The sequence below is a fragment of the Bombina bombina genome, chromosome 1, assembly GCF_027579735.1.
Source record: "Bombina bombina isolate aBomBom1 chromosome 1, aBomBom1.pri, whole genome shotgun sequence".
NCBI lineage: Eukaryota > Metazoa > Chordata > Amphibia > Anura > Bombinatoridae > Bombina > Bombina bombina.
In genome coordinates this window covers 996,257,205-996,277,402 of record NC_069499.1, presented here as the reverse complement: position 1 = coordinate 996,277,402, position 20,198 = coordinate 996,257,205, and the positions used below count along the sequence as shown (strand labels likewise).

General features: G+C 41.4%; 1 protein-coding gene across 7 annotated transcripts in view; it reads left to right on the top strand.

Annotated features, from left to right (window-relative positions):
• RALGAPB (Ral GTPase activating protein non-catalytic subunit beta) overlaps nucleotides 1-20,198 on the top strand; it is an 843,236-nt gene that overhangs the window by 85,159 nt on the left and 737,879 nt on the right. For all 7 annotated transcript variants that reach the window (XM_053712501.1, XM_053712446.1, XM_053712384.1 and 4 more), the window contains exons 3-4: nucleotides 2,969-3,171; nucleotides 4,918-5,081. In XM_053712501.1, coding sequence (XP_053568476.1) covers nucleotides 2,969-3,171; nucleotides 4,918-5,081 — 367 coding nt within the window. The remainder of the gene's footprint in view (nucleotides 1-2,968; nucleotides 3,172-4,917; nucleotides 5,082-20,198) is intronic.

Sequence of the window (20,198 nt, the reverse complement as noted above, 5' to 3'; positions counted from 1 at the left end):
TATTGCTAAGGAATGGGATAAACCGGGTGTTCCCTTTACCCCATCTCCTGTTTTTAAGAAGATGTTTCCTGTTGCAGATTCTGTGTAGGAACTTTGGCGTACTGTTCCTAAGGGGCTATATCCACATTAGCTAAAAGAACTATGATTCCTCTAGAGGATAGTGCCTCTTTCAAAGATTCTATGGATAGGAAGCTGGAAGAGTACTTAAGAAAAAAAATTCTTCACCAAGGACTGCTATAGCAGCCAGTTGCTAGCATTGTAGCAGGCGCGGCCTCATATTGGTGTGACTCCCTATCTTAACTAATTTTGGAGGAGACTACTGTGGACGAGATCCAAGGACAGGATCAAGGCTTTAAAACTGGCCAATACCTTAATTTGTAACGCCATTATGCCGGTAGTTTGTATGAGTGCAAATACTTCTAGTCTTGCCATTCTTTCTCGCAGAGCCTTGTGGCTAAAGTCTTGGTCGGCAGACATGGTTTCTAAGTCTAGACTCCTGTCTATGCCTTTTTTAAAGGGAAGACTTTGTTTGGTCCTGGTCTGGCTGACATAATTTCCACGGTCACGGTTGGAAAGGGAGCCTTTCTTCCCTAGGATAAGAAAATTAGACATAAGGGTCGCCAAACTTCTAATTTTCATTCCTTTCGTAACTTCAAGGGACAAAAATCCTCTTATTCCAATCCTGAACAGGCCAAGCCCTCCTGGAGATCCAACCAACCTTGAAATAAGGGCAAGCAGTCCTAGAAGCCTTCCTCTGAGAACAAATCAGCATGAAGGGTTCGCCCCCCGATCTGGGTATCGATCAAGTAAGAGGCAGACTTTCATTTTTTCAAGAGGCTTGGATTCGCGATGTTCCCGATCCTTAAGCGGTGGAGGTAGTCTCTCCTCTGTGGAAATAACCGTTGAGGAAGGACCTTCTACTTCAGGGTCCTTTTCTTCATCCAAATCTAGATTCGCTGAAGCTGACTGCTTGGTGATTGAACGCCTAGTCTTGTCTAGACAAGGTGTTTATGAAAAGGTTACTGACACCTTGATTCAGGCTCGTAAGCCGGTAACTCGCAATATATACCATAAGGTTTGGCACTCATACCTTTACTGGTGTGAGTCTCGGGGGTTCTCTTGACGTCAAGTGAGAGTTCCACATATTCTGTCCTTTCGTCAGGAAGGTCTGGAGAAGGGTTTGTCAGTTCTCTGAAGGGTCAGATTTCTGCCCTTTCTGTTCTGCTACATAAACGTTTGGCCAATTTACCAGATGTTCAATCCTTTGGTCAGGCCCTGGTCAGAATCAGGACTGTTTTTAAAACTGTTGCTCCTCTGTGGAGCCTTAATCTTGTTCTTCGGGTTCTGCAGCAGGCTTAGTTTGAGCCTATGCACTCGCACTCTGTTGATATTAAATTGTTGTCTTGGAAAGTTTTTGTTTTTATTTATTTCTTCTCCCCGTATAGTCTCAGAGCTTTCGGTTTCAGAGTTTGATCCCCCTTATCATCTTTTCCATATGGTTAAGGCGGTCCTTTGTACCAAATTGGGATTTCTTCCTAAGGTGGTTTCGGACCGGAATATCAATCAGGAAATTGCTGTTCCTTAGTTCTGTTACACAACCTGGATGTAGTTTGTGCTCTAAAATTCGATCTCCAGGCTACTAAGGATTTTCGGCATTCTTCTGCCCTTTTTGTGGTGTTTTTTGGCAATCGTAAAGGGCCAGAAGGCCACGTCTACTTCTCTTTCTTTTTGGTTGAGGAGTGTTATTCGGTTTGCTTATGAGACAGCTGGGACATCAACCTCCTGAGAGCATTACGGCTCATTCAACTAGGGCTGTTTCTTCTTCCTGGGCCTTTAAAAACAAGGCTTCTGTGGAGCAAATTTGCAAGGCGGCCACTTGGTCCTCATTTTCTAAATTTTACAAATTCAACGCTGAAGCTTCCTTTTGGGAGAAAATTTCTTCAAGTGGTGCGCTCAGTTTAGGTCCGCCTGTCTTGTTCTCCCTCCCTTTCCATTCTGTGGCCTCTAACTTGGGTTTTTGTTCCCACTAGTAATTAGAATGGATTAGTGGACGCTCCATGCCATTGCAAAGAAAACATGTATGCTAATTTATCAGGTAAGCATAAATATTGTTTTTTTTGGCAATATTTTCAACTTCCCAAAAATGTATTGCATTTATTATAGGACTTTAGCTTATTTGCACTGTTTAGTGCACACCCTGTTTACTGTCGGTTAAAGTGAGCCAGTGGTAGTGACTGCTGCTAATACATTTCTTTCTATTAAGCTTAAAGGGATACTGAATGAAATTATTTTCATTTGTTATTCAGATAAAGCATGCAGTTTTAAACAAACAACTTTCTAATTTACTCCTATTATACATTTTTCTCGTGTCTCTTGGTATCTTTTTTTTGAAAAGCAAGAATGTAAAGCTTAGGAGGGGGCCCAATTTTGGTTCAGCGTTTGGGTAGTGCTTGCTGATTGGTGACTAAATGCAGCCACCAATCAGCAAGCGTTATCCAGGGTGCTGAACCAAAAATGGTCTGGCTCGTAAGCTTTACATTCCTGCTTTTAGCAAGAGAACGAAGAAAAATTTATAATAGGAGTAAATTAGAAAGTTGTTTAAAACTGCATGCTCTATCTGAATCACGAAATAAAGTAATTTGGGTTCAGTATCCCTTTTAACAAGTGGCCATGATCTCAACTTGAAGGGTAGTTGGTTCAAGTATTTCGCATAACCAGCCACTTATTTACAGAATAAATGGTTGATCAATATAATAGCCATTAAATAGAGGTGGCAAGGACATATATTGTAAATTAACTCAAAAATACCCGGACTAGGATATCTAAATAATTATTACTCTTCTGAAGGAAATAAGGGCAAAGTGTGGCACCTGCTCCTTACCTGCTGTCAAAAATCTGTTTCTATATGAGTTATGCAGAGTTACTAAGAGTAAACCTGAAATTGTATTGTTTTTTCTTTACTTACAAGGTGAAATGGACCATGGAGGTGATATGTTATGGTCTTACGTTGCCACTGGAGGGAGATACAGTGAAGTTCTGTGTTGATGTATATACAGATTGGATTATGGCTCTTGTATCTACAAAGGAGTCCATCCCCCTACCTGTCATCAAAGAGCCCAACATGTATATTCAACTTATACTGAAGCACCTCCAGAACCTTTTTGTGCCAAGGTGAGAGAATGTGCACACAGTATCCTGTAGAACCCTGTGAGCCTCTTAAATCTCTAACAATTTTAAAGATCACATGAAGCATTAGGGTTGCATATTCTGGAACATAATGAACTTTGATATTTTCCAAATGGATCTTTTTTGTAACTTTAAAAACTCATGATATTCATTTTTTTTTTTTTTTTTTTACTGTTCAACTATCATCATATGTAAATCTGTAAAATTCATGAGTGGGAAAATAATTAAACCAATCAAGAAATAGACAGTGGAGAGTCAGACAGTCAGTATGTATGATTTGTTGAATAAAGGATTATTTCTGTGTACAGAAAAGACACTTCAGGGAGATGTCAGGCTTTTTTTCATTTGAGCTGTTTTGAATCTTAAGTATACATTAACCTGTCTACCATAAACAGTTTAGGATTCAGAGCTTAAGCAGATTTATTGCTTTGTCACCCAACACAAATGTGTATTTATACTGTATTACTGTCAACATGTTTTTTCAATAGCTTGCACTAAAATTATTTTATAAATTGCTATAATAAATTAGTTGTGTGTTTTTTCCAGGAAAAGTTTTGTAGAACATCTGTATTTATAACATACATATATAGCCGTTATACAGAGAACAACTATTAAATTGGAAAGTAAAATTGCGTGGTTTTAGGAGAGAGTCTACATTGAAAGTAGGAATAAAGAGCATTTGTACATTAACAATATAGACAGATTCTACTGTGTACTCATTGAGTTCATTTCTGCCTGTGCCACTTTATCCAGGCATGCTTAAAAGGACATAAAACTCCATTTTTTTTTCATGATTTAAAAAGAGAATGCAATTTTAAACAACTTTCTAATTTACTTTATCTAATTTACTTCATTCTCTTGATATCCTTTGCTGAAAAGCATATCTAGATAGGCTCAGTAGCTGCTGATTGGTGGCTGCATATAGATGACTCGTGTGATTGGCTCACCCATGTGCATTGCTATGTATTCAACAAAGGATATCTAAAGTAAATTGGAATGTTTAAAATTGTATTCTCTTCATGAATCATGAAAGAAAATGTGTGGGTTTAGTGTCCCTTTAACTGCTTATCCATCTCTGACATCTTTACCCTTTTTTCCAATGTACTATATTTTAATAAACATACCCTTACATGAACTAGAATAAAAATAGTAGAATGTTTATTGGCTAACTGCTTAACTGGTAAGTTGGCCTAATTTTGGCAGTAATTAAATGCAGTACTATTCTCCTTGGTAGAAAACCTGATGATTTGTTACAAATGTAATGGCAAGATCTTTTAAACTTCACGTCTTCATCTTTGATATATTAGTAACTGTAATTACATGAGTCTACACAAAACTTCTTTATAAGGATCTACACTTCATACTATTTTTATCCTCATACTTCAAAATGTTTTCGCTCCCCTCCTCCACTGGGTTGTCTCTATAAAGGCATTATAGCTGAAGCTGTGTTCTATAGATTATTCCAAAACCTAGGTTTGGTATATTATAAATATGGGTACTTTAATGTAGTAATAATTTATCTAGGTATTTCTCTCCTGTAAGCCATCATGCAGTTTTTAATAAATCGTCTGTCTTCCTTGCTTTAAAGTAAATGTTCATGTAACTCGTATGACTGAGCCACCCTGCCTTTTTTTATCCATGTTTGTTAATTTCATTGTTCCAGTGTAAGATTTTACTACTGATTTATCAAATACAGGTCATAAATGTAACAATTCCTTGTTCCTGTTTCAGGCATGAGCAAGTGAGCAGCCAGATCAGGCTCTGCCTTCAAGTGCTGAGATCCATTCAGAAGCTTGCCCGAGACTCAACCCACATGGCTCGTGAAACATGGGAGGTTCTGCTCCTTTTTCTACTGCAGATAAATGACACCCTATTGGCTGCTCCTACTGTGGCAGGTTTGTTCAGATTACACTCTACAGTTTTTTAATCCACTTTTTATTCCATTTGAGTGTTTCAGAATCTGTAAAATAAGTTTGAAAATCTCACAAAGTCCTTTGCTTTAGTGGACAGTAAGGCCAGTTTTTTTAAGGTATAGTTAATATAAAATAAAGCAGTGCAAGTTTTTTTTTTTATATAGGGGTAATGGTTGAACAGTGATTTGAATGCAAGTCTTCAAAACCTGCATGAGTTTTTAGTGGATAAAGAGCATATAAAAATTCTCATTGTATTTTTGTCAATATGTTTTAATGGGAGCAACAGAAAGAGTAACTAGACCTATATGTTGTAACTACAGGTTTATCAACTGCAACCAAATACATGTTTCTTTCTAATGACACGGTGAGTCCACGGATCATCTAATTACTATTGGGAATATCACTCCTGACCAGCAGGAGGAGCCAAAGAGCACCACAGCAAAGCTGTTAAATATCAACTCCCTTCCCTCCAACCCTAGTCATTCTCTTTGCCTACGTTAAGAGCAAGGAGGTGGTAAAGTTTGGGTGTTTGGAAGAAGATTCTTCAAGCAAGAGTTTGATATTTTTCAGCAGTACAAGTTTGTCCTGGGTGTAGCCGTAGCCCATGTCAGTCTCTTCAGTAGAGCAGTGGTGGCTTTCAAGCAATGGGAACTTGTGGGGTACAATCCTCACTGCGCCTCCCATGTATTTAATGCTGCCCTAACATTAAAGCCTGAGTAAGATTACTCAGTCTTTGTTTTTCTTTCCCAGGTCCATGTGAGGGAGGATACCTCTCAAACCTAGTGAGCTGCCCTGCTGCCAGGCAGATTTCATAGAGGGTAAGTGCTAAGTTTATTTTTATTTTAGGAGACATGCAGAAAAATATTGGCACTTTAACAGTCTATCTGTTGGGACTCATCCTATTGTGGGTTATAGGACATGACAGGCAGTTTGTGCAGGCACTGGGGACGTGAGGAAGGAACTATAGAATTTTTCTCTTGTAAGGTGTATCCAGTCCACGGATCATCCATTACTTGTGGGATATTCTCCTTCCCAACAGGAAGCTGCAAGAGGATCACCCACAGCAGAGCTGTCTATATAGCTCCTCCCCTAACTGCCACCTCCCAGTCATTCTCTTGCAGCTCTCGACAAGATAGGAAGTAGCTAGAGAGATGTGGTGAATTTATGTAGTTTATCTTCAATCAAAGGTTTATTATTTTCAAATGGTACCGGAGTTGTACTGTTTTAGCCTCAGCCAGAAAGTTGAAGAAGAGTCTGCCTGTGGTGTTTGATGATCTTAGAAGGCTGTAACTAAGATCCATTGCTGTTCTCACACATAACTGAAGAGATGAGGTAACTTCAGCTGGGGGAATGGCGTGCAGGGTCTCCTGCTATGAGGTATGTGCAGTTTAAATTTTTCTAGAGAAATGAATATGCTAGAAAATGCTGTTAATACCGGATTTATTTAAGGTAAGCCTGATTACAGTGATTTAATAATGACTAGTATCATGCTTGCTGTAAAAGGTAATATTCTTATTACTTTCTCACATTACTGAAAATAACATAACGTTTGCTGGAAGTGTTTAAATGTTTTTTTCTACATATTGGTGATAAAACTTTATTGGGGCCCAGTTTTTTCCACATGGCTGGCTAGATTTTGCCTAGGGATAGTCTTTTATGGCCCTCTCACTGTGAGTACAGGTTGGGAGGGGCCTAATTTCAGGCCTAAATCGTGCAGTAGTTTTTGCAGCTTGAGACTTCCAGCTTCCCTGTAGGAGTCCCCTGAACACTTAGGACCTCTACAAAGGGTTTCTGTGCCTTCAAAAGTCGTTGTATGGGCAGGTAGGGCCACAGCAGAGCTGTGGCAGTTTGTTGTGACTGTTAAAAAAACGTTTATCGTTTTTTTTTATCCGGTTTTGAAACTAAGGGGTTAATCATCCATTTGCAAGTGGGTGCAATGCTCTCTTAGTCTATTATACACACTGTAAACATTTCGTAAGATTTACTGCTTTTTATCACTGTTTTTCAATTTCTGACAAAATTTGTTAATCTTAAAGGCACAGTACCGTTTTTATTTTTTGCTTGTTTACGTTTATCAAAGTCTTTTCCAAGCTTGCTGGTCTCATTGCTAGTCTGTTTAAACATGTCTGACATAGAGGAAACTCCTTGTTCATTATGTTTAGAAGCTATTGTGGAACCCCCTCTTAGAATGTGTACCAAATGTACTGATTTTACTTTGTTATAAAGATCATATTCTGTCTTTAAAAGATTTATCACCAGAGAAAATTGACAAGGGGGAAATTATGCCGACTAACTCGCCCCACGTGTCAGAACCTTTGACTCCCGCTCAAGGGACTCCCGCTCAAGTGGCGCCAAGTACATCTAGCGCGCCCATGGCGTTTACTTTGCAAGACATGGCGGCAGTTATGGATCATACCCTTACAGCGGTATTGTCCAAACTACCAGGGTCACAAGGAAAGCGAGACAGCTCTGGCACTAGAAAAAATACAGAGCTCTCTGACTCTTTAGTAGCTATGTCTGATATCCCCTCACAATATGCAGAAGCTGAGGCAGGAGAGCTTCTTTCTGTGGGTGATTTTTCTGACTCAGGGAAGATGCTTCAACCTGATTCTGATATGTCTACATTTAAATTTAAGCTTGAACACCTCCGCGTGTTGCTCAGGTAGGTTTTAGCTACTCTGGATGACTGTGACACCATTATAGTGCCAGAGAAATTGTGTAGATTGGATAAATACTATGCAGTGCCTGTTTACACTGATGTTTTTCCAATACCTAAAAGGTTTTCAGAAATTATTACTAAGCAATGGGATAGACCAGGTGTACCGTTCTCTCCCCCTCCTATTTTTAAGAAAATGTTTCCAATAGATGCCGCTACACGGGACTTATGGCAAACGGTCCCTAAGGTGGAGGGAGCAGTTTCTACCCTAGCTAAGCGTACAACTATTCCCATTGAGGACAGTTGTGCTTTCCTAGATCCAATGGATAAAAGGTTAGAGGGTTACCTTAAGAAAATGTTTATTCAACAAGGTTTTATTCTCCAGCCTCTTGCATGCATTACCCCGGTCACTGCTGCTGCGGCCTTCTGGTTTGAGTCTCTGGAAGAGGCCTTACAGGTAGAAACTCCATTGGATGATATACTTGACAAGCTTAAAGCGCTTAAGCTAGCCAATTCATTTGTTTCTGACGCCGTTGTTCATTTAACCAAACTAACGGCTAAGAACTCAGGTTTTGCTATACAGGCGCGTAGGGCGCTATGGCTTAAATCCTGGTCAGCTGACGTTACTTCAAAGTCTAAGCTTCTCAACATTCCCTTCAAGGGGCAGACCCTATTTGGGCCTGGACTGAAGGAGATCATTTCTGATATTACTGGAGGAAAAGGTCATGCCCTTCCTCAGGATAGGTCTAATAAATTAAGGACCAAACAAACTAATTTTCGTGCCTTTCGAAACTTTAAGACGAGCGCGGCATCAACTCCCTCTAATGCAAAACAAGAGGGAAATTTTGCCCAGTCCAAGCCGGTCTGGAGACCTAACCAGGCCTAGAACAAAGGTAAGCAGGCCAAGAAGCCTGCTGCTGCCTCTAAGACAGCATGAAAGATCAGCCCCCGATCCGGTAACAGATCTAGTAGGGGGCAGACTTTCTCTCTTCGCCCAGGCTTGGGCAAGAGATGTCCAGGATCCCTGGGTGTTGGAAATTGTGTCCCAGGGATATCTTCTGGACTTCAAAGCTTTTTCCCCAAAAGGAAGATTTCACCTCTCACAATTATCTGCAGACCAGATAAAGAGAGAGGCATTCTTACATTGTGTTCAAGACCTCCTAGTTATGGGAGTGATCCACCCAGTTCCAAAGGAGGAACAGGGGCAAGGCTTCTATTCAAATCTCTTTGTGGTTCCCAAGAAAGAGGGAACCTTCAGACCAATCATAGATCTCAAGATCCTAAACAAATTTCTCAGGGTCCCATCTTTCAAGATGAAGACTATTCGAACCATCCTACCTATGATCCAGGAGGGTCAATACATGACTACCGTGGACTTAAAGGATGCTTATCTTCACATTCCGATACACAAAGATCATCATCGGTTTCTCAGGTTTGCCTTCCTAGACAGGCATTACCAGTTTGTGGCTCTTCCCTTTGGGTTAGCTACGGCACCAAGAATCTTTACGAAGGTTCTCGGGTCACTTCTGGCGGTCCTAAGGCCGCGGGGCATAGCAGTAGCCCCTTACTTAGACGACATTCTGATACAGGCGTCGAATTTCCAAATTGCCAAGTCCCATACGGACATTGTTCTGGCATTCCTGAGGTCTCATGGGTGGAAAGTGAACGAAAAGAAGAGTTCTCTATCCCCTCTCACAAGAGTTTCCTTCCTGGGAACTCTGATGGATTCTGTAGAAATGAAGATTTACCTGACAGAGGCCAGGTTGTCAAAACTTCTAAATTCCTGCCGTGTTCTTTATTCTACTTCTCGCCCTTCAGTGGCTCAGTGTATGGAAGTAATCGTCTTAATGGTAGCGGCAATGGACATAGTGCCGTTTGCCCGCCTACATCTCAGACCGCTGCAACTCTGCATGCTCAGTCAGTGGAATGGGGATTACACGGATTTGTCCCCTCTACTAAATCTGGATCAAGAGACCAGGGATTCTCTTCTCTGGTGGCTATCTCGGGTCCATCTGTCCAAAGGTATGACCTTCCGCAGGCCAGATTGGACAATAGTAACAACAGATGCCAGCCTTCTGGGCTGTGGTGCAGTCTGGAACTCCCTGAAGGCTCAGGGTTCGTGGACTCAGGAGGAAGCACGCCTTCTGATAAACATGCCGAACTAAGAGCGATATTCAATGCTCTTCAGGCTTGGCCTCAGCTAGCTGCGGTCAGGTTCATCAGATTTCAGTCGGACAACATCACGACTGTAGCTTACATCAACCATTAAGGGGGAACAAGGAGTTCCCTAGCAATGTTGGAGGTTTCAAAGATAATCGATGGGCAGAGATTCACTCTTGCCATCTATCAGCTATCCATATCCCAGGAGTAGAGAACTGGGAGGCGGATTTTCTAAGTCAACAGACTTTTCATCCGGGGGAGTGGGAGCTCCATCCGGAGGTATTTGCACAGTTGATTCAACTTTGGGGCAAACCAGAACTGGATCTCATGGCGTCTCGTCAGAACGCCAAGCTTCCATGTTACTGTTCCAGGTCCAGGGATCCCAAGGCAGCACTGATAGATGCTCTAGCAGTGCATTGGTCCTTCAACCTGGCTTATGTGTTTCCACTGTTTCCTCTGCTCCCTCGTCTGATTGCCAAGATCAAACAGGAGAGAGCTTCGGTGATTTTGATAGCACCTGCATGGCCTCGCAGGACTTGGTATGCAGATCTGGTGGACATGTCATCCTCTCCACCATGGACTCTGCCTCTGAGACAGGTCCTTCTACTTCAGGGTCCTTTCAACCATCCAAATCTAATTTTTCTGCGTCTGACTGCTTGGAGATTGAACGCTTGATTTTATCAAAGCGTGGTTTCTCAGAGTCGGTCATTGATACCTTAATACAGGTGCGAAAGCCTGTCACCAGGAAAATCTATCATAAGATATGGTGTAAATATCTTCATTGGTGTGAATCCAAGGGTTGCTCATGGAGTAAAGTCAGGATTCCTAGGATATTATCTTTTCTCCAAGAAGGATTGGAGAAGGGTTTATCAGCTAGTTCGTTAAAGGGACAGATTTCTGCTCTGTTTATTCTTTTGCACAAACGTCTGGCTGAGGTTCCAGATGTTCAGGCGTTTTGTCAGGCTCTGGTTAGAATCAAGCCTGTTTTTAAAGCTGTTGCTCCGCCATGGAGTTTAAATTTAGTTCTTAAAGTTCTTCAAGGGGTTCCGTTTGAACCTTTGCATTCCATAGATATTAAGCTCTTATCTTGGAATGTTCTGTTTTTAGTAGCTATCTCCTCGGCTCGAAGAGTTTCGGAGTTATCTGCTTTACAACGTGATAACCCTTATCTCATTTTCCATGCAGATAAGGTAGTGTTACGTACCAAACCTGGTTTTCTGCCTAAGGTGGTATCTAATAAAAATATCAATCAGGAGATTGTTGTTCCGTCAGTGTGTCCTAATCCTTCTTCAAAGAAGGAACGTCTTTTACACAATCTTGACGTGGTTTGCGCTTTAAAGTTTCATTTACAAGCTACTAAAGATTTTCGTCAAACATCTGCTTTGTTTGTTGTCTACTCTGGACAGAGGAGAGGCCAAAAGGCTTCGGCAACTTCTCTATCTTTTTGGCTAAGAAGTATAATCCGCTTAGCTTATGAGACTGCTGGCCAGCAGCCTCCTGAAAGAATTACAGCTCATTCTACTAGAACGGTAGCTTCCACATGGGCTTTTAAGAATGAGGCTTCTGTTGAACAGATTTGTAAGGCGGCGACTTGGTCTTCGCTTCATACTTTTTCTAAATTCTATAAATTTTATACTTTTGCTTCTTCGGAGGCTATTTTTGGGAGAAAGGTCTTACAGGCAGTGGTGCCTTCCGTTTAAGCGCCTGCCTTGTCCCTCCCTTCATCCGTGTCCTATAGCTTTGGTATTGGTATCCCACAAGTAATGGATGATCCGTGGACTGGATACACCTTACAAGAGAAAACAAAATTTATGCTTACCTGATAAATTTATTTCTCTTGTGGTGTATCCAGTCCACGGCCCGCCCTGTCATTTTAAGGCAGGTGTTTTTTATTTTTAAACTACAGTCACCACTGCACCCTATAGTTTCTCCTTTCTCTTGCTTGTCTTCGGTCGAATGACTGGTAGGTGGCAGTTAGGGGAGGAGCTATATAGACAGCTCTGCTGTGGGTGATCCTCTTGCAGCTTCCTGTTGGGAAGGAGAATATCCCACAAGTAATGGATGATCCGTGGACTGGATACACCACAAGAGAAATAAATTTATCAGGTAAGCATACATTTTTGTTTTTATTATTCAGCTTATGGTGATTTTATTTTCCCAGCGACTTTATTTTCAAAATTAATTTCTGGTTGTAACGCCCACGATGGGCGGGTCTGTTTTTAGAAGCGGCAAAGAATTTGCGCACTTCCTTTCATCCCTACTCAGCTCCGGTGTGTCGGAGGTGCTTCTCATAGCTGCAATTCCGCTTTCTGTGTGAAGGAACTGTTAGTACTTCTGTACTAACAGGAGTTGGGCAGTTATCTATTCCGGCGGTCAGCAGGACAGGTAGGCGCCTCAGCAGGGCTGGCTGAGGTGTAGAGGCTGTCTGGGTTGTTATAATACGATAAAGATTAATCAAGAGATTGTTCTTTCTTTGTGTCCTAACCCTTCTTCTTATAAGGAGCGTCTGCTGCACAACCTAGATGTGGTGCGTGCATTGAAATATTATTTACAGGCGACTAAGGATTTTCGTCAGTCTTCAGCTCTGTTTGTTGGTTTCTCTGGGAAGCGTAAGGGTCAGAAAGCTACGGCTACTTTTCCTTCTTTGTGGCTGAAGAGTATAATTCTCTTGGCCTATGAAACTGCTGGACAGCAGCCTCCTGAGAGAGTCATGGCTCATTCTACGACGGCTGTTTCCTCTTTCTGGGCATTCAAAAATGAAGCTTCTGTGGAACAGATTTGCAAGGCTCCAACTTGGTCCTCTCTACACACTTTTTCCAAGTTCTATAAATTTGATACTTTTGCCTCTGCTTAGGCTTCCTTTGGGAGAAAGGTTCTTCAAGCAGTGGTGCCTTCCATTTAGGTTCCCTGTTTTGTCCCTCCCTTATCATCTGTGTCCTCTAGCTTGGGTATTGATTCCCAACAGTAATTAGATGATACGTGGACTCACCGTGTCATTAGAAAGAAAACAAAATTTATGCTTACCTGATGAATTTCTTTCTTTCTTGACACTGTGAGTCCACGGCCTGCCCTGTTTAAGATTGTTTTTTTTTTTGTTGTATTATAAATTTCAGACACACCTGCATCTTGTTGCTTCCTTTCTCACCTTTTACTTCGGTCGAATGACTGGAGTTGGAGGGAAGGGAGGTGATATTTAACAACTTTGCTGTGGTGCTCTTTGCCGCCTCCTGCTGGCCAGGAGTGATATTTCCAATAGTAATTAGATGATCCGTGGACTCAGTGTCGAGAAAGAAAGAAATTTATCAGGTAAGCATAAATTTAGTTTTATCAGAGAGTGATAGGACAATTGACAAACGTATGTGCAACCATGAAGTTGTGTGACAAAGGACCAAGTACAGCCATAAACTCTGAAACATCTACTACAATATGTAACAAGAAATGTGCAAAAAGTGCATTACTGTAAGTAAGAGTTGAGTATAAAGGTTAGAAAACATTTTCTCTCTCTACAAATAGGGTCTAATTTTTTTTTTTTTTTTTACTTAAACCAGCAGGAAGGCCAGTTGAAACAAATCTGTATTCCCTCAAATTACATATTTTGATATAAAGCAATAATTAGGTGGCCATGCAACAAAGTTGCAGGACAACCTATCGTTATTGTCAGGATTATTATTATTATTTTTTTTTTATTATTCCGCCACTACGCTTAACGATATTTTTAAATTAATAATAAAACAAAAACAGTTTTACAAAAATACTTTATTTTTGCCATGTTTATTGACATCTATGGTAAGGCTGTATATATTATGATCGGGCAGCCATCTTGGTTTACGCGAAAATATTGAAAGTCTATTTTTTCTGCAACCGCTTATGTAAGAACTGTGAAATTTGCTGTATAGTCTTATATGGTGACCTAGATTCACAATTGCTGCTTAGGAGAGAATCAGTCGCATGATGCGGCAGCAATATCGGTTTTATGTTTACCGTAATTATTTGTAATTCAATACTGCCTCTTGAGTTAATTGCTCACAAAACACAAATTACTTATGCTAAACTCTTGAAATCAGGTATGCTGGTACAGCCTTTTGCAATGCTACATCTCATGCAACATTGAACTCATAGGTCAAATGGATAGGCAGCCATTTTGTTTTTTGCAACAAATTTCGAGAAACGCTTAAAAATCTTCAGCTCTGGAACTGCTTATGTTACAACATTGAAACTTGCTGTGCTCAGTGCTGCTATGACCTAGATTTGCTATTGCTCAACAGAAATGCCTTGGTCACATGATGTAGCAGCCATCTTGCTTATTGCGAAAATCTTTAAACATCTTCTTCTCTTAAACCGCTTAGTGCAATAAATCACAATTTTGCATATATACTCCTTGCAAGGTCCTCTACCAAGTTTGTTCAAACTGCAATTTTTCCTTAATAAACATGGCTGCTGTGAGACAACCTTTTTATCAACATATAATTGTGTAAATTTGCACTTTATGCATTAGTTTTACAATATTAGTGTAATAGACACATGATTACACATAGTCATAACCCTCAAAGACCATATTGCAGTCAAAATTCGAACTATGCAGTGGCCTTCGTAAAATAAAACATTTGCCAATTTTCATGAAACTAATGCAAATTGTAGAGGTCTATAGTGAGCATTAGTATGTGCAATTTGAAAGCCATACAACGCATAGCTTGACGGCCATTTTGTTTCGTATGCGCTGTTTTTAAAAACTACAAAAATCTTCTTCTCCGAAACCGCTTATGACACAGACAAATTTTGTTTACAGAGTTAGCTTATGACTAACATTCAGATTTGTTCAAGAGAAGTTGATAGGTCATGTGGTTTGGCAGCCATTTTGAATTGTTCAAAAACGCTTAACGATATTTTTAAATTAATAATAAAACACAAACCGTTTTACAAAAATGCTTTATTTTTGCCATGTTTATTGACATCTATGGTGAGAATTATTGTGCATAATACAGAGGCTGTATATCATATGATCTGGCAGGCGTTTTGTTTTATGCGAACATTTCAAAAATCTCTTTTCTCTGCAACTGCTTATTTTAGAACTGTGAAACTAGCTGTATTACCTTATATTGTGACATAGTCGTATTTGTTCACGTTAAAGGAATTGATCACAAGCTGTGGAGCCATATTGGTTTACGCGAAAATTTTGAAAATGTGATTTCTTTGCAACAGCTTATATTAAAGCTGTGAAATTTGCTTTATAGCTATATATTGTGTCTTAGCAGCTTGTATGCCATTGCAAAGGCGATGCGCATGGCCACCTCTGTTGCTGCTTGCAGCTATATTTATACTTATTATTTAGTATAAATCTTATGATATTTGTTATATATAACTCCATAAAATCTTATGCATGTTAAAGGGACATGAAACCCCATATTTTTCTTTCATGATTCAGAGCAATTTTAAATGTTTCCAATTTAATTCTATTATCAGGCTCAGGAGCTGGGAGCTAGCTGCTGATAGGTGACTGCACATATATATGTCTTTGTCATTGGCTTACCAATATGTTCAGCTAACTCCCGGTAGTGCATTGCTGCTCCTTCAGTAAATGATATTGAGAGATTGAAGTACAATTTGAAACAGAAGTTAACTGGAAAGTTGTTTACAATTGTATGCTCTATCTCAGTGATGGCCAACTTTTTAACACACGGGCCAGAGATCAATATTTTAGAAGCCTCAAGTGGTGCATATAAACTTATGGCTACACACAAATAATATATTTCCTAAAAATGTTAAGTGTCCCAGGCCCTGATTTAGGTAAGTTTGCAGGGTACCCTCTGTCTGCTGTTTTCCCCTCTAGAGGGCTTTTTCTTCTTAAATGGGAAGAGTCCACAGCTGCATTCATTACTTTTGGGAATTCAGAACCTGGCCACCAGGAGGAGGCAGACACACCCCAGCCAAAGGCTTAAATACCTCCCCCACTTCACTCATCCCCCAGTCAATCTTTGACTTTCGTCACAGGAGGTTGGCAGAGAAGTGTCGGAAGATTTTTTTATATAGTCTCTTATGGAGGGTAGTACTCTTCAAAATGGGACTGGAGTTTTTAAGTAGGCCGGTCAGCCTATCAGTGAGAGCATGGATGAAAGTTAGAGTCCGGAGATCCAGGGAGAGTCTTTCTGCGAAACCATCCTGATTCATGTTAACATCTCCTTAGCAATCAGCGTTGACGAGTTTCGCTGCCTGCTTTCTTCTCTCAAGTCCATGTCAGAAGCGAGGCTGCTATCTGTCACACTTGAAGAGCCCTGTTCCTGTTCCATGGCGTTGATTCCGGTAGGATCGTTTCATTTTACTTTGATGATGTGAATAAGTAAGATAAACAAAGTCGTCAGGCTCTCAGTGGGACTCCTTTATCTTTATATAGAATCAAGGGTTAATATCTCCTGAGGGGGGTTATTGAACAGGGGGGGACTTTAATCATGTTTGTTATGTGATTCTGTCTGCTAATGTGTAGTGTTACTTGGGCTTGTGGCTAGATCGGAACATAACGGCCTTTTCTTGTCGGGCTGCGTAGCCCTTGTAGTCCTTGGCACGCTTTTCTATGGCCTGCACGGTGCACCTTGTGACGAGGTGTGGTCACGCTTTTGTGCTCCATTTCCATATTCCTGACTGTGTGGCGATGAAGAAAAGTTATGGAGGATTCTGATTTTTTGGGAGACGGATGTCTCTTCACAAAAAGTAGAATCTGAATCAGAGTATGAAATGGCCCGGGTAATCCATGTCCATCAGTTATGTTCCGAATGCCGCTCTAGAGTGCTCTCTTCTCCCGTTACAGGGAACTTAGAGTCCGCCAAGCCGCCCGCCCCTGGGGATCCCATATCCCGTGCGGCGCGTCTCCTAGAACCTTCTTTGGCTACGCAAGTAGGTGTTTCTAATGCCGTTACCCCTTCTCTGGAAGGCGGCTTGTTTCCTCCAGAGGTTACGGCACAGTTCCGCATGGCCATATCTATAACCCTGGCGCATTTACATCTTCCAGAGGAGGTGTTGCTGAGATACTGTCCGTGTTATGCTAACTGAGGCTTGTCAGGTGTGGGATTGTCTGGGTCAGATCAGCCATCTGGGTAAGCGGTTTCCGCTAAAGCTTCAGGGGCCCAACCCTCTGGGTCGGGGTCGTCAGTTGCCCCGACGGAGGTAAGTCTTGCTTTTCGTTATAGACTGGCGAGCCTTCGTGTCCTGATGCGGCATGTTTTGGCGGTTCTGGAGGATCCCAGTACTAATAGGTTAAGAAATCCTCGGTCTTCTGTTCCAGACGGCAAGCTGGGTTGGACGTGTGGGGATGAAGTTAATCTCCTGGTCGTCTTCAATTTTTCTTTCTTTTTTGGGTATCTTATTTCAGTTTTGAGCTTTGGAAGAATGGGGTCTCTGATTGTCTGGTCCTGTTGTACCCATTCTTCTTGGGCGTTCACCTGCGGGTGCTGCCCTCTTTTTATTTGACCCGTTTAGGATGTATTTTTTTTATTTTTAAAAGCTCATGGCTGTTATGATTTCTCCGTTGGGATATATTTCTTCTCTGGTATTTGATACTAGTGATTTTGTGGTCGCTTGGGCACTTTTGCGGTAGTCGCATGTTAAGGTGTTAGTACATTGTTATGTTTTTAGATCCTTTTGTCGAGTCCTCTTGGGGGCTCGAATTTTCTGTGGCCTGGTTCAGTTTGGAGTGTCCTATGTAGCAGGCTGGTCCTGATAGGGTGCTATTCCTGTTTCTTACTGGGGGGTGAGTTGCTTACTCGGATGAGGAGTTTATTATCTTGGTGTCTCTTCAGATCGAATAGTGAAGTGAACCTTCCATGACTAATTTTTTGAGGCTCTACACATGCATGGCTAAAACATGGTAGAGGAAGCCTTTCGTTCCCAAATGTCAGACTGATTCTCGTTCTGCCTTTGGGTGGGGCATCAGGGGATTGTACTCAATCCTCACTGTCCTGTTCCTCGTGGGCGGGGATCCAGAGCGGATCCTAATAGGGATCGACCTGGACGATTTTCTTTGTCTTCCTTTTGAGGTTCTTCTCTTGGAATCTGTTTTCCTTGATGACGGAATCTCTTCCTTCGGGTTGAGGTTGATGGGCCTTTTTGTCCCCTTCCTTGGGGTTGGCTTTGGTTCATCTGTTTCTGGAAGTTAAAGCCTTTTGGTTATTCTACTTATGGGATCTCGTCTGCTCCCATATTTTTGGGAGATTTACAGATTAGGTTGTCTCCCCTTTTTTCCTGTGTCACCCCTGCTTAGGCGTTTTTGGGCTATCCTCGAGCTGTATGGGTGTCAGGGAAGTGGATCCTGTGGATCTTGGAGACTTTTGTTAGCTTCTCTATCCAGTTTCTAAGGGAGATGTGGCGTAGTGGTAAACTCAACCGCACCTGAAGCAGGAGGTTGTGGGTTTGAACCCAGGTAAAGTTCCTGTTTTCTCGTCTGTCTTGTGATTCTGGTGACAGCTAGCATTCCTAAACAGAGTTTTCTGTTTTCTCGTACGTTACTTAGTCTTTGGAAGTTGTCCTTAAGACCTTCCAGAGTGGCGGTGAGGCTTCCCCATTGCCTATCACCCTTTATGTTGGAAGTTGTATCCCGCTGTGGGTGTCCTTAGCTTTCTGTGTATGGAACATTTTGTGAGTTCAGTGTCCAGGGTGTATTGGATATGACTTTGATTGCATCATCTGTGGTTCCTCAGGGGTTAATAAATATTTAAGCCAGCTCCGAGTTTTTAGGTGCCCGGGTTTGTTTGTCCTTTCTTTGACTGGAATTTTGGGGGTCTGTATCCAGATCCCTTAGGACTGGTTTGGGATGGCCCAGTTTCCCGGTTCCGGGACGTCTTCTGTTCCTACGGGTGTATATTTTCTCTTGCAGAGAGATTTAGACTTCTTCCTGGGCTGGTCTTAGTGGTCGGATGTTTTTTTCTCTAGGTATTTGACCTTTTGAGCTTGTCTACAACTTTACGCTCAAGCCCTGCTGTAGTAGCCTGATGATAAGCATAGCTGTTTAGCGAGCGGAAGGTTTGCTGTTTGAAGCCAACTGCAGATAATTGCTCCTTGATTGTGTGCTAGCAAGCTGTTAAGTTCTGGCTTCGCTTTTTCTCCCTCTGGGGGTAAATTTGACATTCCATGGTATCCGCCTTTGCTGGAGGTATTTTTTATTCTTCTGTTTAGAGGGGTTGTTCCCCCTGCCTTGCGTGCGGGATGCCAGTGTGAAGGGATGGATTTCTTGTGCCATGCCTTATTGTAGTTCCAGTAGAGGGTCTCCTTTTGGGAGTACTTTTCGTCTTCAGGAAGGGAGCTGTGCCTGGGTTATGGAACCCAAGCTCTTTGGGGGGGCTGGATCCCTCCCCTTTTCCTTCCTGTAGGTCCTGCTTATTCGGGGGCATTTTTAATTCCTGAAGTCCTTTGGACTTTATCAGTCGCTTTGGTGCTGGGTCCTTTGCAGTTAAATCTAGAGCAGTGTTTCTCAACTCCAGTCCTCAGGACCCTTAACACACCAGGTATTCATTATATGTTAACTAGAGCACAGACTAAATAATCAGCTGATCAGTAACCATGGTTACTAACCTGCTCTCACCCTTCAGAAGATTTTCACCTGTGCTCTAGTTAAAGGGACATTCCAGTCAAAATTTAAATGCACATAAATTAATTACATCTTTGAATAGAAACATATTTGCAATATACATGTATTGGCGAAAATGCTTCTAGCAAAAGTTATCACTGTTTTAGTGTTAACCTATTTCTCTGCATGTGCATGTGAATCATAGCTAGATATTCTCAGGGCACAAGCATTTTAAATAATGCAGCTTCTCAGATCATCAGTGGGGCTTGTATCATGTCAGCAATTAACAAATTGAGTCATTACCAGATGGTACAAGCACCTTAGGCTTTCTGAGCAAGTGCTGTGTTTAAAATGCTGGTGCACGGTGCATACTTAAATACACTTTTGAAACGGCTATAGATTTTATTAGAAGCATTTTTGCTAATGCATGTGTATTACAAAATTGCTTCTGTTCAGTACCGAAATGCACCCATGGGGTTTCCAATTTTGGCTTTAATATCCCTTTAAGATATATGAAACTCTGGCCTGTAAGGGTCCTGAGGACTGGAGTTGAGAAACGCTGATCTAGAGGATATAATGGAAGCTAAAATGTATCATTAAACTATTAGTGACTTGAATTTAAGACACCCCCCCTCCACAAAGTTAACAAATACACCCCCCTCCTTTCTCCAAAAATATTTGTACAGTAATATTTGGGATACCCTTGGTGTTGCACCCATATTTGTATTTATGT